General features: G+C 43.6%; 1 protein-coding gene across 1 annotated transcript; it reads right to left on the reverse strand.

Moving 5' to 3' along the window:
* Positions 1-2,086: 2,086 nt before the first annotated feature.
* onecut3a (one cut homeobox 3a) lies at positions 2,087-17,585 on the reverse strand. Its single transcript, XM_004552741.3, has 2 exons — positions 16,194-17,585; positions 2,087-2,846 (listed from the first exon to the last, which is right to left on the reverse strand). Exons 1-2 carry the CDS (start codon positions 17,230-17,232, stop codon positions 2,554-2,556), a joined length of 1,332 nt encoding a protein of 443 aa, XP_004552798.3. The 5' UTR covers positions 17,233-17,585; the 3' UTR covers positions 2,087-2,553.
* Positions 17,586-26,088: the final 8,503 nt, after the last annotated feature.

Genomic DNA, 26,088 nt, shown 5'->3' on the forward strand with positions numbered 1-26,088 from the left:
GTACCACAGTTCCGACACGAAATGCCAAAGGAGAGAAAGTGTCTGTCATTTATTCTTCTCTTCAGCAGCTCCCTGTTTCTCTTGTCTTTTCTCTTTCTTGTGGTAAATGTCCTGCAGGTCTATATTCACACAGAATGCAAAAAAGAAAAAGAAACAAAACCACGTCCTTCGTTGGCCTCAGTCCTTGCATCCTTCTTTTTTCCCTTTTAAAAAGTCCTTCCTTTTTTTGTTTCTGATTTATCAACAAGGTGCCATACTTATGCACAACAGAGCACAATAGTAACAAGAAATAGAAACTTTGTGTCTATGGTACTAATTAAATACCCGCATCAATATAGAGAGGAAGGGGGCGAGGGGTTGGAGGGGGAAATGGGGTTAGAGGGACAGAGGAGGTAGAGAACCAAAGATAGAATGAGAGATTTTCTTCTGCTTCAAAATGTGTCCAGTTATGCGTTGGAAACATTTTGTGTTGCACTGTATGTTTGGTGTCTTTCTCATTTGAGGTTTGGTTATTGTTTGCCTTTAAAATCAGATTCTTGTTTTTTTCTTTTCTTTTACTAAAAAAGTATAATTTCATTCAGTTAAAAGCTGATTGTTGGGCACTATGGCACACACCGCCCATCATCTGCAGGGCGCACTGTAACCGTGTGTTAACCATCGCACCGTTTTCTCTGACTCGCATTAAGGCAGTAAGCATTGGCACTAATTGTTGTAGCATTTTAACAGCTGAGTGTGGTGTTTAGCTTTGGGCTAGCTACTGATAACCCTTGTGTGGGAATAACCAGGTTTGACAGAAATCACATCTGTTGAATTTTTTTTTTTCTGCAAGCAGATGAAATGAATGAATGGAAAATCAATGATTTCATAAAACCTCTGAAAACTAATCTAAATGAAACCTCCACTGCACCACTGATGTGTCTTACTTAGGATGCCTTTCTGTTACATTTTACTCTGTTGTACTTTCCCCTTCCTCTCTTTGTGTAATTTTCTTGTATTCCGTTTGGATTGCCCAAATAAATCCCTGCCTTTGCAAAATCCCTGCATTTTCAGCATTCAGGCTAACCATCCCCCTCCTCCGGCTTCACCAGTGCTGGTTGGATGAGGAACAACAATAGGATAATGGTTAGCTATTGATCTGCCTTCAAAGAGCTGCGAGGCCTGAATGTGTTGTGCCATGACTTCTCCTCAGCATCTAGTGGCTCTTCCCTCCCTCTTCTCCACTCTGAACCCCCCTTGCTCTGCTGGATGCCGGTCTCTGCTTTCAACAGCAGGGGGCACTGTTGCTCTGCCAGCGCAGGCAAGGCTGACGAGGTGTGCTTGCTGCTGATGCTGCTAATGCTGCTGCTGCTGCTGCTGTAGTGAGGCCTTTGTGTCCCCATTTCCACTGGGTCTCATGTGCTCCTCTTACATTCTGCTTTTCCTATGCAGCTGTAATGTAGTTGGCTGGATGCCCGAGCGTGTTGTTGTCATCGTTCGGTTCTCAGTTATTGATTAGAGGAAAAGCTCCCAGCAGAACAAAGAGCATGTCCAGACATCTCACCCGCCTCTCCTGTTGGTCAGAGAAACGCAGACTCTGGGCTCAGGCTAAGAGTAACAACGACACGTCTCCCTGCAGGCCTCCCAACATCTGTGCAAAAAATATACGAGACCTGGGCCTGGAAGACCTGAGTATCTACTGGCGAGTGTCTTGAGTTTCACCTTCATGAGGGGGTCAAGGCCTCGCTCCCTCTCTGTCTGCATCGATTCATTTTTCAATTCATTAGTTTGCCGTATGATCAGGCCGAGCTGCTCTCTGAAATGGCTGGCCATCAGGGAATACCTTTGGCTGAGGAATGAAGGAGACTGCGGGAGGAGGAGGAGGAGGGGGGAGGTAGAGGCAGAGAACTGGAAAGCCTTGTTGTTTTTTTCATGGGCTGCGTTGTTTTCTTCATGACGGCCTTGTGTGTGTGCAGGATGGGGCTCTGATAATAAGGCTATGTGCTGTTCTGTTTTCAGATTTATTGCCGTTCTTTTGCCCTTGTTGCTTCCGTGTGCCGCTGTGTGTGTGTGTGTGTGTGGGGGGGGGGGGGGGGGGGGGGGGGGGAACAGCGAGGAGGCAGACACAAAGGAGGTGAGTTGAGAGGAAAAAGCAGAATCAGTGGCTACTTGGGTGGTGAAGGAGGAGGCCTGCATCATGTAGATACCGCCCAACAGAAACGTCAAATCTTTGGTGTCGCTTTGCTTTGTCAGATGCCATAAAAATTATTTTCTCTCAAAAAAAAAGGGAAAAAAAAGACAAAATCAATGATTGTCCTTGTGTGTGAGAAATGCAGAGTGGACCTGACTTCACACTTCACCTTTTTAGATTATGCTTGTTTCAGGTGAGAGCTTGAAATTTTAACTGATGTAAAAGATGATTGCATGGCACAAAGGATTTTTATATCGTGTAGAGGACACCTTCAGGCGCTCCGGGCCTGGCAGGGCTGTTACAGACAGGCTTCGCAGGGAATTTCCAGCGTCGCCTGTTGTTCCGGCCTGGTCCCTCGGCCCGCCGAAGGCCCTCTCCTGCTTCTCTCAGGCCTTGGAGAAGGTGGTGGCAGAGGTGCCTGGCTGCCCGGGGCTGGTACCGTGGTCATCGTGCCAGCGGTCCACACAGCGGCGGCGAGCATTCATGAAGAAGTTGCTGACGGTGCTGAGCTCCAAGCCGAGCTGCTGGGAGATGGTGATCTGCATTTCCTTGGATGGACGCTTGTTCTCCTTGAAGATGGCGATGAGTGTGCGGCGCTGCAGGTCAGTGAAGACTAGACGCTGTTTCTTGGGCGCCGTGTTGCGGTCCTTGTGTTGCTCCTGTTCTTTGCGCTTGCAGGCTTGGTGTGGATGGTAGAGGTGGGAGGGATGGGAATGAGAGTGGGAGGCAAAGAGGAGAAAGAAAACACAACGCAAGGTAAATATACAAAAGTGATCATTTTCATGAAGTGAGAGCTGGAGGTGGAGGGAAGTAAAGTGCGTAAACTATAATTACCCTGTACTTAAACACATAAAACTGGTTCATACACCAGTGGAGATGCTATGGCTCCATCTCTATTGCCATATTAAAGTTGATTTAAAGCTAATCCATGCCTCCTGCCCAGTGGGACTATTCCTTCCATCCTGCAGAGTGCAGACAGGGACCCAGCCTGCGGTGAGAGAGAGAGAGATTGGGGGGGTGGGGGGCGCACTGGCTGTTGCCTGCTAGCTGGAGACACTGCTGTTTGATTCAATATTAATGCAGTTTGAGTCGCAATGGGGGACTGAGTGACTGTTGCACAAAAGTAAGCATTTTGTGTTTGAGTGTGCGTGTGTGGAAATGAAAGATAGAGGAGGGGCAAATGCAGGGAAAGAATAGGTTGGAGAGAGAAAAACAGAAAAGAAGCAGGAGTAAGACAAAGCGTGTGTGTGTGTGTGTATGTGTTTGTGTGTGTGTGTATGTGCGTGCATGCGCGAGTGTGTGCAAGAACTAAAGAGAGTAGCTGAGATGAAGAGGGAGGGGTTGCGAGTGAAGGAGAAAGCGAGATATTGACCGACTTTGCTGTAGGAATTGGGGGGTTCTCTGTAGGGACTGAGGTCAGAATCCCCCCCCCAGCAGGTCTACAGTCTGCTACTTCAAACAGAGCCCACTGGAGCCCACTCTATTGAGCTCTGAGAGGGTATTTATAACCCCCCCCCCCCCCCCCCCCCCCCGCACACCCCCACCCCTCCCAAACACAAACACTGGAGAGGTGCTTGCACTGGCTGCTATGAGCCCCTTCCCATACACAGAGCAATTTTCAAAAGAAAACACGCTGAGTGTACTCTTCTACGTTTGGGAGGGTGTCCGAGGGGGTGATGGGGTTGCGTGCTGCAAACGCAGAAATTAATAGTTAATGGGATGTAGGTAAGTGTGTTGTAAGTATTTGTAGGACACGGGTGGAAAGCAGCAGACAGGTGGAAGGTAAAAGGGAGAAATGGCGCCCAGAGATGGTGTAGGAGGAGTGTGTGTATGTGTGTGTGAGGTTAAGGCACCACCTCTGCAGCCACATGTTCCCCTGCTGACTGAGGATCGAATCCTGCCAGAACGCACTGTGTGTCCCTCTCAGCTTCCCTACTGTCTCAATAAAACGGGAGCAAATTGGAGAGAGAAAGCGAGCGGGAAAGATGCCATCCCTATGGGGTCTCCACCTGCTGCTGCTGGTATTGTCTGATACTTTCATACTCGCCTTCAGTAATGTCTCACTCTCACGCTGTGTGTGTGTGTGTGTGTGTCTTGTTGCATTTAAGGACAGATTTCTTTTTTTATATTCTCCTTGTGTGTGTGTGTGTGTGTGTGTGTGTGTGTGTGTGTGTGTGTGTGTGTGTGTGTGTGTGTGTGTGTGTGTGTGAGGAGGCTGTGATTATGCTGAAGTGGCTGGAGCCAAGCAGTGGCGCTGTGTGTCTAATTACAGTGGAGCAGAGCCCATTGATCAGCCATTGCAGTCCAATCTGTTTACTACAGATGTCTAACCTGCACACTTGCGCATCCATCATATTCATATTTCACATCAACACTGCTGCTATATATATCAGGCAAACATGCTAATATGCCACATACAAATTTGTCCATGCTTGTACGAACAGCGAGCGTATCATCATGTATAATACTTTGATTTATTAAAGGTTTAAGAGTAGTAATGATGGTGAGAAAAGGGAGGAGGAGGATGCCATTTCTTTAGTGTCTGAAATGATTCACAATAAGAAAAAAGTAGGACACTAAAGAATCAGAAAGACTACAACGAGAAAGCATATTCTTACTACATCATCATGTATTTATTGTATTTCTCTTTCTTGAAGATACTCTAAAAATGCCAAAGTAAATCCCACCTGGTAGTTCCAGGGATAAATATTGACAGGCTAGCTTATATCCCGGATTTCTTTGTCTCCTAAACCGATAAAAGTTCATATTTAAGATGTTTTCTTTTTCCCAATAAATGGAGCTGCTTACTTCATTCTAATGTATATGAACAGTTCATCATTTGTGTCTTCCTTTATAAAGAAACTCTGCTGAGAATTACTCTTTCAGTCACGTCAGAGTTTGAACATCAAGGTTCCAGTGATAAAGCTTAAGTGCTCAAACATTTCCAGGTGTGATGAAATCTCTATTTATTCTATACTCGACAACTTGTACTGGATCATCACGGCCATCGGGGAGAAGCGTACAGCCCATCAGAGACATGCCAGACAGTATGGATTAAACGTGTGTGCAAGAGGATTCGTTTCCCAGCAGGACAATGAGCCTAACATGTATCTAAGCTCCACCGGGCTTTTTTGAAGTCCGAGGAGGAGCAGCAGAGCAGTGCTGACATGTGTGACATGTCTGCTCCTATTCGAAACACAGAACCTCTGGAATGGTCGTGAAGAGTGCTGAGTTAATCATTTTTTCTTATAAAAGCTAAAAATACTAAATAACATTCAGCTTCATTTAAAATAGTTTTTTCAAGCTGGATTTTTAAATACGCTTCCCAAGATACCTGTGTTTATTAATGTAGCTCCTCGTTACACATGAGCATGGACTGCATCTCATACAAGAGTATTTTTGTTATGGGTTTTGCTGCTTTTAGTACAGCTTCTTCTATTTTTATCAATATAGATTGATTACTGTCTTTAGGTTAATAATAATAATAATAATGATGATGATATTTAATATATATTACAACACTCAGTTCTCCATTCATCTTATGCAGCTTCCAGCTGGTATGAGCAGCTTTACTTCCTCCTGTCTAACTTTTTTCTTCCTGTGTGGTTTGTCCAGACACACACACACAACCTCACACCAAAAATAGGACCCCTGTAAAAATCCCATCCAGCCAAATACAACAGCTTTAATGTTTTAAACGCTTTCAAAAATGTTTTCTCATTTATTTGTATTAAGATTTATCAAACCGCATCATATCTCAAAGAGTTCCTAATGGTTAAATGTTCTCTCCAATGCCTAAAAGGTAAGAAACACACATCCAAACGTTTTCGCCGTGAGTGCACCTGTGCGTGGGGAAGATGCAGAGTCAGCAGGACGAGTGTTTCTCTCTTAATGTGCCTCCACAGCAAGCTGACACAGTCCCGGACTCTCTCCACATCTTCTCCACCGGATAGTCACGTTCTGCCACCTCATCGACCGCTTGCTTTGTTCCGTTTCTGTCGGTAGGTGTCGCTCTCGTCGTGGCCCGGCTGCACGGGGCGCCATAGCGCGCTGCCTTTGCTACAGGCGCTGGATTTAGTAATCGATATCGATCGATCGGTGAGGAAGGGGGCCCTGATTACTGAACCAAGCTCGGCGTAGAAAAGAAAAAAATCGATCATTGCAGCTTTTAGAGCTACAGTAGGCACCGAGCAGAGAGACGGACATAAACTCATGCACAAAGAGCAGCCGGACAGGAGCAGAAATCCTGATTTGGCGCTGGGTGTTTTCCGAGGTGCGCGTGATGCTGATAAAAAGAGAAATGAGATTTCTATTTCTCGCTTTGGAGCTGAGAGCAGGAGCTGACCTACTTTGGAAGAATCCCTCGAGCTCCTCGCTAACATAGAAAGATTGATTCTCACAGCCACGTTTGTCCCGCGTGCCGCTATTTTACGCACGTACATCATATACAGGCTACACAGGTGTAATATCATTGACCATGAATATGCGCACGCAGTGGAAGTCCAGTTAATCCTCATGAATGTCAGCGAATGTCCCCGCAGACTGACCCGTGCCTCCAGACATATGGAATTCTTTAATAATGCCTTTATGCGCGGATGAAAACGGTATAAGTTAGACTCATTTCTTTTCCACTGATGACATTAATATTCTTTGCTTCACGACAAACCAAGCGAGGTTAAGAGAAAGGCCCTGGGTGTCCAATATCGATCGATAGATTCGTGAATAATTCGTGTGTGAAATTCACTTCGTCCAATTAATTATGCCTCGGAGGGGGGAGTGGGCCTGGAGAGGAGATTCATGAAAGGGGCTGGAGACGTGAGAGCGCACCGGGCAGGAAGCGGAGTGATGATCCAGCTTTCTGTGCTGCTGAAACCCGAGCAGGAAAAGGAGTAAATTATCATCACCCGCTTCAGCTGTGATTTCTGCGCCCGGCTGAATACTCACAGCTGTCTTCACGAGGCCTCCTCGATCCCTGCAGATGTGAGCTCATCTGGAGCATTAATCATTTATCGATCATCGCTGCCCTTCCTGCTCATAATGAGAAAGTCAAACCGCCTAATATTGTGCCTGTATGAAACCACGATTACACATCTGCATAAAGAAACAGCCCTGCTTGTTTTCTAAACTTCTCTGGTTGGCCCTGTTTGTGATCCCTGGAAAGGAGACGAGGTCAACAGCGTATGCTGATTTAATTAATTTACCAATAAACATGTTTACGGGTTACGGTTGGGTGCCTTTATATGTATGCACACACACACACACACACACACACACACACACACACACACACACACACACACACACACACACACACACACACAGTGCCTCCCCTTTATTGTTGGAATGCAGTGCTGTCCTCACTAATAATCTATGCAGGCTGCTTGTAGCTGTACTCTTCTTCACATGGAGCATGCGTGATTGGGCAGTTTGGCGTTAAAGCTTCGGCCTGTTTATTAAGTGACGTCTCTGCTGCTTTGCATGGGCTATTGCTCTAAAGATTGATAGCAGTGTGCATATATATCCACACGGCCCTCTCTGCAGACTGTGGCATTCGGTTGCAGGGAAGTGCCAAGCTCTCACTCTCTCTCTCTCTCTCTTTCTCTCTCGCCAGGCCAAAACACTTCCTGCTCAATACTCCTTAATGTAATGAGTGAGAATTGGTGTTAATATACTGATAAAGCGGCACAATTTGTTTGTTTGCCTTCTCCTGCGACTCAGCTGCGAGGCATTTCTGTTCTAGCCCTTCAATAACACTCAACCTGAACTCAGTTACACCTTCGCCCACATTCCACCTTCAAGTCCGCGAGACTCTCTGCTGCCTGAAACGTTTGAAGCTAGCCTTTACCTTTAGATTTGCTGTATTAGCTCTCACAACACTCTCATGCATGCACTGGAATTTGGATTTTCGTGTTAATTAGAGGATTTTTTAAAAATACATTTTTTAAAGATCCGTGTCAGCCTGAGATGCTCGAAAAGCTCTTTCGGTGCTGTTTTCATCCCAGCTCGCTATTAGTGAACCCAAGAAACTGCGCAGCGCTAAGAACATTCAATAATGAGCCGAGGCTGATGACTGTGATCATCACGCTTCTTATGAGGTTTTGGATAATTAAAAGCACTCAGCCATTTAAGCGCTGGACCGAGAGCACGGAGCTGACATTTACCCCGCATTACTTTTTTTTTTGTTTAATAGCAGCCCTGTTCTGCACGCGCCATTTATTGTTATGAGTGGGTCCATTGTTAGAGTGATAATCTTATCTGTGATTATCATCGATTTCAGTGATAATTGCTTGAGTTATGTGTGATAGCTGTAATCATGATTCTTTTTTTATTATTACTGTGAATGTACAGACAGGTGGCCATAGGGATGCTTTCCCACAAACAACAGGTGGGAGTTTATTTTTTTTCTTTAAAAAAAATAATATTTTTGGAGGTTTTTTGGTTAAATTTTGCTTTTACTGAATTCTGTTAAATTAACTTTCATATTTATGTTAAATCTTGTTAAGTAGTCGAAATGATAAACTATTTAATTTCTTTAATTTTTTTTTATATAATTTCACCCCAGCAGCAAATTATTCTCATAAAACGAATCAGCATTTAATTAATTAAATAACCATGTAGTTTAATATTGAACCATCACGATCATTTACTGTAAATCAGATGTGGGGTGAAAATTATAAAAGAATATTTACCGACTTTGTTTTCTGTTCGAATCCCACACCATTGTTTTCAACTTTTAAATCTCGCGGGACTGGCAGGATCTGCGGACTTTAATTACCTTATTTTTATATTTGCACTCCTGAGTGGATGTGTGCACATTTGTGCGCCATTTGAGGGTTTCATATACTTGATTTCTCAGAAACAAAATATCTTCAAATGTCAGCTGGCCGCCGAGCTGTCACTTCTCTGCTAATTTTTTATTTGTCGCAGGAGAATCATCACACTGATCTGCAGTCGGATGATACTGTTTACTCTCCACGGGGACGCAGACAGGTTTTCAATATGCAGGATTTTCCAGATTCAGTTCAATACCGTCCTCACTCAATCATGCGAAGAGAGAGTCAACACAAATATTTCCAGCCCTTATTTCCCAGCCCGTTATTGCACCCATGTAATTGCATTTATCTGATTTATTCTCTCCAATGCAAGACAAAGGATATTAAAATGGAGAAAATATATTATATAATAAAATAAGGCGATGTGTCTTTATCTGTTACAAAATGCACATTTTGAATGTAATGTTTAATTTTATATTATGTAGTCCTTTTAACACTGATGTATCGCTTGAGTTTTACTTTAAAAAGTGTGTCAATTATGTTTAGGTTTTTATTTTTGTACAGTAAGATATAAAATATATTTTATTTAACTGGTTTTCTATTTTTGTGTGCAAAGTTTTTGATCAGCAAACAGCAGCGATTATTATTGAACGGTAGTTCAATAATAATACCAGTAGCAGTAATAAAATTTATAGTAATAATATTAATAAAAAAATAATAATGATGATAATAATAATTTTGTTTTGATACACAAGGATATTCTATAATAATCTCTCACACACGCCTCAAAGTCAGAAATCCTGAAAAACGGAAATGCAGCGTCAGCGCATTCACGTCCCTCACCAAAGCAACAAATTAACCAAATTATTAATTTTAGCTTAAACCCGAAGGCAGTTCGTTATATTTAATAACATGTAACACAAAGGCTGCAAAGGCTGACATCGATTCATTCATCAATTGATTTCACAGTCGTTTTGTTCCTTTGTTGATCTGTGTGGGGTTGCCCAACCGGAGTTTCGGGTTGCATCTGTGGGTACGATAAGCGGTGTGTGTGTGTGTGTGTGTGTGTGTGTGTGTGTGTGTGTGTGTGTGTGTGTGTGTGTGTGTGTGTGTGTGTGTGTGTGTTGCGGTTTGGTTGTGATCGACCCTAGGAAGACTTAAGGCTCCGTACATACGAACCATCTGCAGGCTTCTTTCTTTCTTCCCAGATATGATTTTTACCTATTTTTTATTTTATTTTATTTTTATTTTTACATCCAAAACATTGTTTACAAACTGTTTTACAGTGTGAGCTAAATGTCAGTTAAATCATTTAATCTTCTTTTGTGTCTGTCAAATATTTTCCCCTTTGGCGAGAGAAACAAATTTACAAAAGATGAATTTTTGCGATTATTTCTTATTTGAGTTTTTCACTCAAATTCATAATCTGTCTTTCTACCTTATGGATCTCCTTTAATGCGATGCTATATTACTTTTTATTTTATTATTATTATTATTATTTAAAGTCTTACAATGATCAAATGGATATCCGCCCTTTTCGTCTTTAATTGCTCGGACAGTGTCCTTGCCTTCTGTTCTTATCCTGCGCATTAAACGAGCCATTATCGGGCCTTTAATAACCGATGGCCTGTCAGAGCGCCAGATAAGAGGGGAGTGTGCGGAATCGCTGCTGCTTCGACGCCGCTGGACACTGATTTATAACTAGCGGTGGTTTTGGTTACTCAAATCCCCAATCACCCCTAAAAAAGTAATCTGTTACTTATTTCCTGAAGTATCAGAGACATTTGGAAAATAGCACAGCGAATCACTGTCTGGAATAAATCTGGGCTGATGACGAACTTGAACAGATCACGATAAAATTAACAATTTGGAGCGAGTGAAAAGACGCCTGGCAGAAATGTCGGCACTGTGCACTAGCACAGGAGCTAGCAGAGCATGTGGTTTTTTTTTCGGGGGCACCCCGGCGTTACATAACTCCGGTCAACATTTTAATTGCTCACCAGCTGCTCTTTGGAGTCCTCACTTACTGATGCTCTTATGCAAACCACCACAGCCTGCAGACAAAGGCCCGCGGTGTCATTATAAAAGGTGTTGTTATAATAACACCTGTTATAACGACATTATAACGGCGATATTGTCCGTTATCATGCCTCAGCTCCACTGACAATTAGCTCATTTCACATTTAAAATCCTTTTGTGCACCTATTGAACTCCAAAGCGCGTGCACGAACAGCGAGATTAAATTAGGATTGTCTTTGCTTTGGACCTTTTGTGTTTTTACTTGGACGTAGGGGACGCGCGCGGTGCCATTAACCCTCTGATGCGAGCCGCGTGCATGCCGTTGACTCTGCCAGCAATTTGATTTAAAGGTCATTCTCTCCTATCGATCCGGTTTGGAGAGGGGGCGACTGAGCAGCGTAGGAATTGATCATCTAAAATAGAAGAGACGGTATTGGAGACTGTACGGAGCGCTGCTGCATTTATAATTGCTAACCACGCACCCCGTGTGAATTGGAACGTGCGCGCGCTGTGAGAGGAACGGGTGAAGACGTGGGAGAGACGACGCGGGCTCCGGCTTCAGTCAGGCTAATCTGATTTCTATTAAAATGACATTATTTTGAATAATAAGGTCGACGTGGTCAGAGCCGGCTATGCGGGACGGCCAGTGTGGGTGGGATGTGTGATGAGCAAAAAGAGGTTAAACGACTGTGAACTGTGAGTCGTCTCTCGCTGCTAATCCCACTATAGCACAGCCTTAAAGGGAAGCCAAACTCTCAGACTTTCACTTGACAGCTCCGTAAGATTCGTCCTGTTATGTGTTATGAAAGGTGAGCTGTTAATGGGAGGGAGGGTGTTGCATGGCGGAGATGGAGGGGGTTGCATGGCCGCATGGCGCAGCTCCAGAGATGGGAAGGAGATGCCGGGGAATGGAAATCGATACAGATTCAGGGCTCACCAGATCGGCCTTAACAATTGGCGCAGACGCACTCTGCATCCCGATCACACACATACTGGAGAGAAGAAATGGAGGAGGCGACAATTGCGAGGTGCTGGTGGTAAAACACTATCCTGTGGGAATTAACGTATATGGTTTTGCTTTGTGCTGTTTTGCAGTTCCAGCATGACTCCAGCAGTGCATTATTATGAGTCCTCATTTCACACTCGAACATCAGGATTCCTCTAAATGTGTTTGTTTAGGAGTCCAGCCAGCCTCTCCACACGAGGCTACAGATAATGTCATTTCATTTGGAGTGAGCTTCACTGAACTCGGGATTTAAACAAAATAGCCTCGAGGTATAACCTCAAGAAAATGACTGTTGCCCTCCCACCAGGGGATTGAAAAGGCGATGCTTGTACACGCGTGTCTCAGTACTTACAGCACATGATGCTGTGCTTAACGAACAACGAAGCTCTGAAACCACAGCTGCACTGTTTACTCCCCTATCTTCCCCTCATACATCAATTATTAACGTACCAATCGATTATTTCGCAGGCCAGCATCAAGCCATCTTTTCATGTAAAAAAAATGCTGTTTGAGATTATCCCTCATCAATCACATGTTTCTACCAGTGAAACCCGTTATACTAGATTAAAAAAAAAAAACATCACACCTTTTAGGCATTTTTATTACGTCAGGATATTTCCGTGAAAATCCCAAAATAAAGATGACCTCCACTTTGTATCTGCAGCTGCTAAAAGAAGCTGGAGATGTGATTTAAATGGAAACCCCGATGGGCTCCGTGCTGGACTGGAAAGTAGGATGCGTGGTGGTGTGATTGACGCGATTGTGGATTGTAATATTGATCGTTGGGTGGAAGCTGTTGGATGAAATAATGGTGTTTAGAGGCCACAAGAACGGTATCAAGTATGTATTTGGAAAACTCCAGATCACCACCTTCGACTGTCCTCAAACCTGCGGTGGATATTTCAGCACTCTGGACAGCGCCAGAAACTGACCAGCAGGAAAACGCTTTGTGGACATAAACACAAAGCTTTAACCACCTTCTGTGTGCCACACACAAACCAACACACATCGATTTAATTTAAAGAAAAGCAACAATTTAATTAAAATATACAAAACACCCAGAATTCATCAGTTTGATATAAAAGCCCGAGTTTATCTCAAAATGATGAACCCCTAACCAAAATTAAGACCGTGCGTTGTAAGGAATGGAAATGGGCTGGGGATCTTAATAAATACATATATTTACCCAGGAAAATGAATGGATTAGTGCAGAGAGGAAAGGGCGCAGAGTGACGCTGATGGGGGGGATGGTGGTGGATGAGCTGGAGTATAGCTCCAGGATTAGGCCTGTGTAAACTGCATGTAGTCCATTGAAACATGAATAGAGGCCTCCCACCGTCATTCTCGACAATGTTTTTCCTCTGTGTCCTGTGGGTCTTGACCTCCACACCCTGGCACGTGCTCCGGCCATTTAGATGGAAATGAACCGCTTCTTTTTGACAGAGAGGGAGAGAGAGAAAGGGGGGACCCTGGCATGCCATGGCACATTATCACTGGTAAATGGAAGGAAACGAAGCGGGTATTCCTGGAAGGTAGGAATGTATTTTTTCTGATGATATTTTCCGTGTTGTCCAACATCTGTTGGAAAAACGTGAACATTACCCGGGTGCACGAACCCCCAAAGAACAAACAAGGGATTATACACCGCATAAACAAACAGAACATGATAACAGGAAAGAAAAATATGTGCAGGGGCGTTTTTTTAAACCAGCTGTCCCCTTTCCCAACCTTTTCCGGCTCCCGCCTTCCCCCCCTCCCTTCTGCTCCAGGGGAGAAACCAATGGGAGAGAGTGCTGAGGCGGGATAATTGATAGATGCACTGGCTATCCTTATCGATCAGGGCTGTATTGACTCGACCAAATACATTGAGATGGAGTGTGGAATTCAACACAGATGCAAAGACGAATTGTTTTCATCGTTAATGCGATCTTTAAATGCCCCCCAAACCTCACTCTGCCCGCGTCTCTCTTAAAGCTGCCCGCTTACACAACAGCCGTCTGCATAATATATGTTCAGAGTGTGGAAATGCCTTTTGTTTACGTGGCCAGTGTGTTACAGGTCTGCATATGAAGAACACGGTAAGTGGAGAAAGCATTAGGAGATGTTAAGCGTGAAGGACACACATCCCCCCTCCAAACGTGCCCACCTTTGCTCTGCTTTTCCTGTCGGCAGTGAATTGTCATGTGTGTGCGCGCGGACACTGGTATTTTCGCATTAGCTAAGCAGGGCAGCTGCATTGATTCGTGTGACTGTGATGAATTTGGAATAGTAATTTGAATTTATTGATTGATGTGGCCGAGCGAGTATGGCCCAGCCTCACTTTCAGCATCCAAACCCCCACCCGCCTCCCCCAACTCCCACTCCCAACCCACATGAAAGCCGAGGATAATTGTGATTTTAAATGCAATGAGTAAAATGTTGCTCCCTGCATTTACATACGAGTCATTTGTCATTTTAACCCACCTAGAGTGTCCTTGCTTCTGCTGTGGCAGCAGGTTGATGCACAGTGAAGGCTTAAGAATCAGCTTTTTCCAAAAAGAAGTATTTATTAATTGTGTGGTGGGAATTTCGAATAAACTTCATTTATTCATTTAATGTTGATAACATTTGCACTTTCTGGTAAACTAAAATGTGGTAAAACAGTGCAGCTCTTATTTTCGTTCACCACTGAGCACCTCTAGTCTGTCCTGGACCTGAGCACATTCAAATATGCGGCAGCCGTGTGCTGCACAGGACTGTGCCACTCCAGCACGCTAGTTGAATTGAGGGTTTTATCCTGGTGCCGGGTGTGGAAGATATAAAACCCCACTGCCCAATTAGCTTTAACAGCAGTGGCACTTAAAGAGACAATTGTGGAGTGTTTAAATCTTTATTTACCAGAACCCCACTAAATACGCAAAGGAACAATTTACATGCCATTAAGTGCTTTTCAATAGGGCATTGACTGGAACTAAAATATGCCACTATATCTGCTTAATTGAACTGTTCACTGAAATACGACGCAGAAGCGCTGATTGACGTTTGGAAGAGCAGCGCGTCTAAACAAGGCCTTTACAGAAACATCAATGATGGGGGACCTTTCACTCACATCTTTGTATTAACTCCACCGTAGAGCTTGTTTTCATTTATATCCTATTAATCAGGTTGCAAGTGTTAAAGACTTTAAAGTAGGCAGAGATTTGGGTTCAAATCACAGCCTTTAATGTGACAATCTTTGCGCGATAAAAATCGAAACGATGGATCAAAGTGGCGAACCATTCAGAAAACCGAAATGCTGAGGCAGAGAGGGTTTGTGCCACATTTAGTATTTGTCCTGTTAAGCTGAGATCTCATATAACTTCACAAACAGCAATAAACAATTTCTCAGCACAATGACTAAATAGGCCTTAAATCAAATTAGTAGACAGAGATCCCAGAGAGAAGAGGGGACAACACAGACCAGAGAAAGACGCATCTGTTTGTGTCTTACAGATCCAGATCGATCATTTATCACTGCGCTACTCTGAAAGGGGACGCCTGGACCTGGAATATTGATCCATAGGAGGTCATGCTCCCCAGGCTCTTTGGCCAGGCCTCAGACGATCCTTGTTTGTGACCACGCGCATATTTGACAAGGAGAGAGCCAAAGAATTAGATGAGGTTTGTTAAATAAATAAAACTGGGTGTTCGGGGCACAATGATATCAAAGTATAGCGTTTACCTTTCAAGTAAGATTTAATCAATTTCACTTCTCGCTCTGAGTTCCTTTGTTTCGCCTCTTTCTGCGTGCATGTGTGTGTGTGTGTGTGTGTGTGTGTGTGTGTGTGTGTGTGTGTGTGTGTGTGTGTGTGTGTGTGAGAGAGAGAGAGAGAGAGAGGGGGGGGGGGGGGGGGAGAGAGTGAGACAGAGGAAGATGGATGCACGCATGCATACTGTACTCGTGCGTAAACGTGCGTAAAGCCAAAAGTGTCTGAGCAGACTCGGTTTGGTTTGGAGTCTGTCTGTTTATGACAGACAGCGCTTCTCTTTTGTTTATCACACAATGTATGTTTATATTACTGTGCATTGTAGCATCAATCAAAATATAGATCTCTCTAAACATTTAACACCTCAACTGTCATGATGAACTTTTACTCGATACAATCGACTAATAACTTCTACTAATGTCTATTTGAGCTGCTATTGACAGTCTCGCCACATTGACTTCTAATTGATCCCTCCACATCACTCAGGCTGTCTCCTCACTCACCTGCAAGCCTCAGCGCTGACATCCGCTGGAACTCGGGCTCCTGGAGCCACTTCCACATCCTCCTGAACGTCTCTCGGCCCGACTTGAGTTTACTCCAAGGTTTAGGATTCCGCAGCAGGTCAGACAGAGTTCCCTGGGACCGACACAAGATCCTCTGAGCAAAGATGGCCTGGGGGATGCTGTAGCGCTTGAGCTCTGCTGTTATTCGCTGTGCCACCTCCTTGGTGTTTATCTCTTCCACCTGCCCTGACCCAGCACCTTGCCCGCCTCCCACCACCGTCTGCCTGTCTCGGTCTGAGAGCATGGATCCGTTTGCCTGAGAGTGCGGATGGCTGTGATGGTGTATACCGTTCAAGGATGTCATTAGCCCGCCCCCGTGACCCCCGAGACCGCGGGCCAAGTGCTCTTCACCCCTGGACAGCATGGCTGCGTGAGACTCGAACCCCCCCGAGGAGAGCATCTTGTCGTTGGAGAGGTGAGCTCCGGGACCGTAGGCGCTGAGAGTCTGCTGGGAGCTGTGCAAAGACCCGAGCCCGTTGGACAGGGGTGACAAGGGCTGCCCCATCCCGGACATATCTTTGGGGTAGTGGCCATAGAGGTTACTCATAGAGGCGAGGCTTCGGTCGTCTCTCATCAGGGTGAAGCTGCCGCTGACATTCCCAGCTGCAAGTCTCTGGTGTGCTGGATGGTGGTGAGCATGCGGGTGTGGATGGTGAAATTTCTCCGAGACCGTGGATATGGGGGGCAGGTGCTGTAGCGGCGTCAGCGTTGTGTAGGTGCTGCTCAGGCTCATCCCGGAGTCGCACGACATGGTCATAGCCGGATGCAGGGGGCCAGACAAAGCGTGGTCTGGGCGATAGTCCCCCGCTCCCTCCAGTATCGAGGCCATGCTGGACACCATGGCTGACCGCCCGTGCGACACCAAGTTCCGATGCGACGCCGACGACTGGCGCGCGTGCGGGGAGTTCATTAAGTCGCTGGTTTGATGGGAGTGAGATACACCGTGCAGATTTCCGATGTTTTCCATTGTCAGCTCCATCGTTGAAAAGATCTTTATTTCCACCCCTCGCGCCACTCTCTCGCTCTCCCTCTCTCTCCCACTCCCTCTGTCGCTCTATCTCGCGCTCCTTTCCAATAAATTTGAAACGATTTCAAAGCCAAGCCATTGATTGGAGTTGCCTCTCCGCAGTCAATCCAGCATGGTTTTAAAGGATCGGGTCCCGGCCGCCAAACAAACCGCTGCTCGGTGCGTGAAGGTGTCTGCGCCTGCCTGGTTTCTCTCCGCTGAGCACCTTCTACTATACCCAAAGCGCTGCTCGGCTCGCTGTGTGTATATTGACGTGCCCGCGCTCCTGTTAAAATGAGACCGAGCCTGAGCCTGTGCGCAAGTGCGCGCCCCCGTGGCCTATCCTCGCACTCGCGAACCCTGTCTGGGGCCAATCTGACGTCACTGGCCCCCGTGTCAGGGCTCGCTCGCGTTGTAAAGCGTGGACCCTCAAATCCTCGAAAAGATTGCGTTAGACACGTTAGATAAAAGACAGAATGCGCAACATTTACACTCAGATGGATAAGAAGGACCCGCTCCTTGTTTTGTCTGATAAAAGTGTTTCACAGGCGCCAGCAGCACATGTGATAGCTGTGTTGGAGGTTAAACATGTCACAACAGATCACGAGGGCAGGTAAAAAAGCACATCTGGAAGTGCAAGTCATGCCTAACAGTCTTGGTTTTTCCAACTGTAAATTAAGCATGCGCTATTTAGTGCTACATATTCAAAGGATTGTGTTTATATAGACAATAAAATATTTAACAGTGCAATAAAACGTGTGAATTACAGCCTTAAGACCCGTGTCTGACCCTTGACACTTACTTTACAGCCACTTTCCTAAAGCACACATCTGAAATTTTTGCTTATACTCATAACTTTTTTAAAGAAAAGTTTTGGGGGTTTTTTTCCTCTAGCAAATGTTTCTGAATAAATTTGTCGAGCTTTATTTCATCATTGCCTCCAGGCTTTGACCCCTTTCGCTTCTTTGCTCCACGAATTCAGGCCACGAAAATCAAACTCTCTCACACAAATTCCGACATGATATCCCTTCAAAACTTCTGCGTAAAACTTGCTTGGTGCTCGCTGGTGTCAATCCAGTTCAGCAATCTATCAATATCAGCGTATGTATGGATCAGGGGATCCATCGATAGGTTGGTGCCTATTGCAGAGGCCCGCAGTATGGATACCATATAGCAGCTTGTTGAGATCGAGTGATTGGATTGTGTGAAATGGGAGAAATAATAGGTAGTGGAGAGCATAAAACTTCACTGAGGTCGTTAAATACTTTTTCAGCTACTATAAGCACCAAGTACATTTAGTACGTTGTGTACTGCTGCTTGTCACTAGGTAAAATCTGTCGCATACATAACTAATAATTCAATAATCAATTTGTTAAAGCACGCACAGTGTTTTTGACTTGATGACCTGTTACAGTGGTGATTTTCCGTTACGTCACTAAATGCCCAAAATTTACCAAATGAGTCTATGGCAACGTGAAGTTCAGTAAAAAAAAGAAATAAATGAATTAAAATAAAATAAAATAAGAATAAGTAATACATTTAATTTATTTTATATAAATAAATAGATAAATAGGTGCATATAATAAACTGCCGTGTGCAGTCTATATATGCAGTTGTGTGAGGACACATAGAATGAAATTTGCTCATTAATCTCCTAAAATCACAACATAAACACCTCTGTGAAATCTGTAAACTCTGTGTGTGTGTGTGTGTGTGTGTGTGTGTGTGTGTGTGTGTGTGTGTGTGTGTGTGTGTGTGTGTGTGTGTGTGTGTGTGTGTGTGTGCAGTAACCAGCAGTCCCGTGTAAGTCGTTAGTTGCTGCTGCACTCTGTGAACACAGTTATCAAGTGAGGAGCCATGGCATTTACACCGATGTTATGTAAAATGAGCCCATTAGGATTTCGACCCGAAGCTGGGGAAAAAATAGTCTAACACTCCAGAAAGTGGCATCACTAATCATTTGCAAATTGCATAAAATAATTTCCCTGAGCAGTGTTTACCAACTGTTAGGTCACGGCCATCCATTACTTCACCGATGAATTGTGATATCACAACACCGTGGCCTTGGCACACAGCTCTCCTGCAAAGGATGACCCTAAAAACTGTGTCTTTGCTGATTGCCAACGGGGGATGGTGGCTTTTGGCTTGTGCCATCAGGAGAACAGCAGTGTCCGCTTGGGTTAATGTCCCTGTATTGATCCCAGCAACCACTGCTATCGAAAATGAATTACCGAAGCCCGCACAGCAGCGAATCCGTCATCTGTGCTCAGCCAGCCGGCCAGAGCAGCTTATTGGTCGCGGTGGTGATGGATGTTAACTTTCATTGTTGGCTCCCTGCTCCTAATTCACCAGGGTTTACAACCCAAAACAACGCGCTGAAAAGTTTTATGCTTTCACCAAGAACTTGTAAACTCAATAGCTAAAGCTCCCCCTTCGTCTGTCAGTCTTCTTTCAAATCTGAGTCTGTTATTAGGCCACATGTGCGGGTCATCTTTACTCAGGTGAGGCCTACGACTCCAGCAGGGCGTGGGGAAGTGAAGTGATCAGGACACGTCGCGTATTCCAGACAGTTCTTTAGTTTTGCGCTACTTCATCAAACCTCGTTCACAGAAAGCCAAAATAAAATTTGAATTGAAAAAAAAAACCAGCCATTTCCCCAGACCCCCCTCAAAAATCCATGCATCCGCCTAGAGCTTAGTTTTAATTTGTATTTTAATGTACTCTTTTCGAATACCTAAATAAGCATATCCTATGGCAAATACAATATGAAATATTAACTGTGTCAATACCTGCGGTGTGACTGGGGCGATGCCGCGCAGACCCGGTGATTTATTTCATATTAATAATAGCGGGCGAGGCGGTGGCCTCAGCACCACGTTGGCATCGACTTTACACACACACACACACACACACACACACACACACACACACACACACACACACACACACACACACACACACACACACACACACCGCAACGATTGTGCAGCAATGTTTGTGTGTTTTGATTTCCTTGTTATTAACATCAAATTATATTTTTTAAAAGTTAAACATTTCTAAAAGTATGTGTGAGTTTGTAAAGTCACCGCTGGAGTCTGTAATGAGGCCTCAAAGCGTTTTGTTTTTATCTTTAAGCACTGCTGTCCTCTGCTGATCAACTAATCAATAGTGAACCCTCAACCCGGAGCTTCGATCAATGTATTTGTGAAAGATCGATAGTGGCCAAAAAAATGTAACCTGTGAAAAAGGCTCAAGTTACGTCTGTCCAGTGATGTGTTTGACCTGTGTCAACAGGCATTTTCATTACAGGAAGCAGTTTAAGCCCTGCTACTCATGTGTCTGAGTGCTGGAAACTGCAGACTGCACACCACAATTTATTTTTCGCTGCGTGAAATTCTCTTTCGAAAATTATTATTATTATTATTATTATTATTATTATTATTATTATTATTATTATTATTATTATTATTATTATTATTATTAATTTATTTATTTTTAAAACAAAGCCACACATGAGAAAATTTCCAAGACAAAATTTCATTTTATGTAATTGTAACACAAAGACTTTTTGTTTTTTGAATCGGCCCAGCGCTTCTGTAAGCTTGTCTATTTTCCCAGGAATCACTCGATAAAGACAGACTAATCTTTTCATGACTTCTTGAATGACTCCGTGGCTGATGCATCACGCTTAATGTATTCTAAAGTATATTTACTTGAAACTGGCTATTGGCAAAAGTTAAGTAGCAGTGTTTAGTAATGTCGCATTGATCAGGCCTCTGAGCAAGTCAGCGGGACGGGGCTCTGCTGCACTCATCCCAGTAGCTACACACACACACGCGCGCGCGCCGGTGTGGCCTTCCTGGAGACTAAACTTACCACATGTATCTTGTTTGCCAGTGGCTTTACTTTAAGTAAGTGTGTGTGTGTGTGTGTGTGTGTGTGTGTGTGTGTGTGTGTGTGTGTGTGTGTGTGTGTGTGTGTGTGTGAGAGAGAGAGAGAGAGAGAGAGAGAGAGAGAGAGAGAGACATAACTGTTAAACAGTCACAAATACGACATCATAATTTCACATGGTCGGCAAAACGCCAAATGTATTCCAATTATTCAGCGTTTGTGTCGCTCAGCTGTGCACGCGGTGCTTTTTCAGTGCTGGATTTTCGTCCTAATTTTATAAACCTGATCTTTTTTCTACAGACCTTTAACTTTTACAGCCTCGCCTTCAAACATTTTCTGTAAAGTTTCAATAAGCTACAGGCCAAATCAATGTCACCCTGCATTTTGAATGTTCCATGTTTGTCCTGTTAAATCTTTAAACGGCAGCCCACTGTTTAACAGTTTGTTTCACAGTCAGAGCTCTGCAGCCAAGTTTAAAAGACCTAAATGCTGAAAAAAAGAATGGCTTGCACATTGAATAGCTGTGTTTGTAAAGCGTTTGCCTGCAGTTTGTTAAGGAATTAGTGTGTTGCCATAGATTATTATTTAGGTACATTTGCATTTGAAAGCGTCCAGCAATAGAGGACCATAGTGATCAATAGCCCTGGTGCCATATTGATCTATCCGCAGTCTGATCGATTGGCAGAAAGAATTGGACGCACGTTTCTTCTCTGCTCTCGGTTTCAATAGACATGAAAACAAACTTGTATAGAAACGGAGCGTACAGCAGGCCGCTTCGCCTCTAAAAATATTTAGGACAACAGATGCCAAAAACAGGCCTGATATGCCCCCCAAAGACTAATCAATAACCAGCACGGTAGCTGCGTCTTCATATGGTTTTATCATAAATTATACTGAGACATATAAAGCAGACTCTGAGATGAAATGCTTAAAAATGCATTTGATTTTTTAAGAAAAAAAAAGATTATTTGTATTAGAGCTGTTTTTAGTTTAGCTTTTGATAGTCCACGCTTTCCTGAAATTTCCCTGTGTGTCTCTTGTCATTCAGAAAGTTCGGTTACGTTACATGGCGTGCAACAAAACAGGAAAGGCGCGTTCAAAGGTTTCCGCCCGTCTTTGTCACGTGATTTAATTAAAACAAACGCAATTTGAAATAACGGCACCCGGAAAAAAAATTCCAGAATTTATACTAAAGTTTAAAAAAATCCTAAAGGTCATTTAACTCCTGCAGATATATTCTAATTCCAACTAGCCTGGCGAAATAACCATCACTCAGGTATGTTCACGTGATGTCACTGCAATCAATAGAGCTACTAATCACAAACACATTCAATACACTATCGATCTGATCGGGCTAAATGTTATACGGATTAACTCGCTTTTTCTCTCGGATTCATCCAACTTCTGCTGGCAACACCACGATGCTGCGTGTGATGACGGCACGACACGCAAACACGAAACAAGAGAGAATTCAACCTGTTAAACAGCTTCGTTTGTTTCATTTGCTGTGCATATAATATTAGTCTGTGCACTTCCGGTCTTATCAAAAATATCGAAACCGAGTAAAAGAGACAAGCTATTGAATTTCTTTCATGTTTCACCGTGAAATTATTTCCCAGCGTTTCTGAGAGGATGTCATTTATATAAAGTGGGGAAATATATATTTTGCAGTATTAAATGAAACTTACTGCACAGCTCTACTGTTTTTCAAAAAACTTTTATTTATATATATATATATATAAAATACATTAAGGAAAAGGCACAACGCTTAAATTACACTTCTTACTCATTCACATTAATCTGCAAACTGAGAGAACATTTGGGGAACTTCACAGCGCCTGGGGGGGCTGCGTGGGTGTGCGCATCTGTAACTGACTGCTATGGGACTAAGATTGTAAGTGATACTACTATCTGTGTGTGTGTGTGTGTGTGTGTGTGTGTGTGTGTGTGTGTGTGTGTGTGTGTGTGTGTGTCCATTGCAACCCATAGTCCTTAATTTAAATTTAAACTTGCTGCCTTTATATTTGTGTTTATGAAGCAGTATAATTTTAGTATGTATTTCTATGATAGATAGATAGATAGATAGATAGATAGATAGATAGATAGATAGATAGATAGATAGATAGATAGATAGATAGATAGATAGATAGATAGATAGATAGATAGATAGACGGAACAACAAGTAAAGTGACTCGGTTTGAACCAAACTCAAGTGCCTTTGGATTTATTTATTTTATTTAGTGTTTGCAGTCCTTTGCTGTGTGTATCTGATTGACGATATAAGTGGTGGAATAATTGTTGTGAGCAATACACACGTCAGTGTGTGTCTGCAGAACTGTGTGTATAAATGTGCATATGTTAACTGTAGGCTACCTGTTTAATAGATGTAAGGTATATAGTACATAGTACGGTGTGTTTATAATTTTTCTATACATATAGGTTTGGATTTCCCTAATCTACAGACATTTTTATTTTTGTGGTTTAACTCCAGGATTAGAGGCAAAACAGACAACAATGCCGATGTGTATTATCCTACATCACCTATAGGCCTTAGCTAATACGTCCATACATTTATTCAGCTTTTTAGATTGTAGATTAAAATGATTATAGATTGTAATGTGTATGTATTATCTCACAAGCTAGTTAAGAGCATTATACATTGTTCTTCTCCCACTGCCCTTGTGGTTTTAAACTACACAGCTTTTCCCCCTCTTAAGTACTGCGCACGCTGGATTTATTAGGCTTAAAGAATAGTCTACACATCTTCCTCAAAGGGGATCAGACATTAAGTGTAGATCAAAAGGATAAGGTCTTAAAAACAGAACAATGCTTTTCGCACAACACTTTTTCTAATTCCCACATGCATGTTAATTCGGGGATTGTACATAGACTTTTTAGCCTTTTGTTTCAATTTATACTCACGCGCACATTAACTCTCATGGACAGAGGGGTTTTACACTCCCCGTGTTTTTATAAAAACTGTGCCCAAGATAGTGGAAATATTTTGATTTGCATGAAAATCTTGTCATAGGAATCCTGGTTATGATACAAAGTGAGGGAACTGGACACAGCACAACCATGTGACCTAAAAAGTAATATAAATGCTGTATTTAGAGCCTGAACACTGCAAGTGTTTTGTGTTTTTTCTTCCGTTCTCATTTTGTGGAGACACGGAAGAGGAGGCGTTGATAAATTTAAAGTGCAGGCTCAGTCCGCTGTGCTTTTGTATTTTCTCAGAGACGGCTCACTGTATGAAACAGTGACACAGCTTCAGGGAAAGTGATGGACTGCTCGGTCGGATTTGTAACATTCACAAACACAAAACAGAGCCAGTGACCTACTAGTCATTCTGGCTCCGAGATCAAACATTTTTTGGTTTACTGCGAGTGCAGCTCATGTCTGCTTTTATGAGACGGTGTAAATGGTGAAATACTTCTCTGCCAGTATCATTTTGTTTTCTTGTAAACTGTAAGTTGTAAAACCTCAGAAGCAAAGTGTGAAAGGGAAATGTGAACCACTGGCTTTTGGTTTAACCCCCCCCCAACTACCCATATACACAACTATACGTGCCCCCCCACACCTCTTTTCCACCTAACCACCCACCCCTCCCTCAGTGAAACTCCCACCCTACACACCCGATCGAGCAACCGTTGCTAAGCGACAGAGGGAGAGATGGATTGAGGAGACATAGTCAATCAATTCTACAGAGAGAGGGTGAGAGAGGAAGGGAGGCAAGGGGGAGAGAGAGAAGGGAGGGACTGAGAAGGTAAAAGAAAGAGAGAGAAGAAGAAGAAGAAGAAGAAGAAGAAGAAAGCTAGAGGAGAGGAGGGGAGGACAGGATGCAGAGTGATTGCAGTCGTATTGAGGCTCCAGTTCGGTCTGAAGACACTCTTTTGAAACATCTATCTTTGTTAACTGTACCATGCCTCCGAAAATAAATCCATCTCTGCAGCTGTCCACCCTTCCATCTTTGTCCAAGTGCTTTACTTTAATACTTTTATCACTACAAATTACAGTCTGCACAAGCAGCCTGTGTTTAATATTCCCTCACTCAAAAGAGAGTTAATTGTATATTGCATGCACTCTTTCTCTCCGGGCTCCCTCTCTTTCTCCATTAGTCACTGCTGCACGCACACACATGGACACACAAACACGCAGACGCCCGGCAACACCACATGCCCCTCTGTGTGTCTGTGTGTGTGCAGAACTGGGTGTTGAGCGCATCGACTGAGTATCGATCCCACCACTCACCTCCCTGCAGTCAGCTCTTGTCCTACATAGCATGCCCTGTCTGATTTCTCCCTTAATGGCTTTTATCCAGCTCCAATCTTTATTTAAACTGAAAAGTAGGAATTAGCACCCACTTCTATCCTGGTCTCTCTTACCTTTTCTTTTCATTGTCATCGTGGAGTGAGTATCGGCAACTATCGGTCCATTGACCCTTCTCTCTTCCTCTTCTGGCTATGACTGCCTTCCCACTTAGAGGTGTGCAAAACAGTAGTTTGTTTCCTGGCTTCTTACTGTTCTTTACATGTGCTATATACAGATATGCCCCATGTAGTAGCGCAACTAATTTCTGCTATTGATTAAGCTGCCGAACCCTGTGTCGATTCATTGATCAAGAGTTTGGTCCACAAAATGTCAGAAAATCGTCAAACATGTCCATCACAAGCTGGGGCCAACATCTGCCTGTGACTTGTTTTAATTAAGGAATAGTTAATAATGCGATCATTACGAAAAATCAAGTAGAAAAGTTATTGATTGATCATCAAAACTGTATTTATTACATTTGTGCTAGCTGAACACTAAGTTAAGGGTAGGTCAGCTGCTTGCACGTGTATGCACAGATGTCAAGATTGACCCTCATAAAGATGCTACAGTATGAGCGAGCAGAGATAATGCACGGTCCTTCTGCTGTCAGTGAGGCTGAAGAAACTA

The sequence above is a fragment of the Maylandia zebra genome, linkage group LG23 (assembly GCF_041146795.1).
Source record: "Maylandia zebra isolate NMK-2024a linkage group LG23, Mzebra_GT3a, whole genome shotgun sequence".
Lineage (NCBI taxonomy): Eukaryota > Metazoa > Chordata > Actinopteri > Cichliformes > Cichlidae > Maylandia > Maylandia zebra.

Coding starts and splice junctions, on each gene's coding strand:
- onecut3a (XM_004552741.3), bottom strand. CDS start 17,232: ATGGAGCTGACAATGGAAAACATCGGAAATCTGCACGGTGTATCTCAC. Junction 2,847..16,193: donor GTCAGCGCTGAGGCTTGCAG/GTGAGTGAGGAG, acceptor ATCCACACCAAG/CCTGCAAGCGCAAAGAACAG.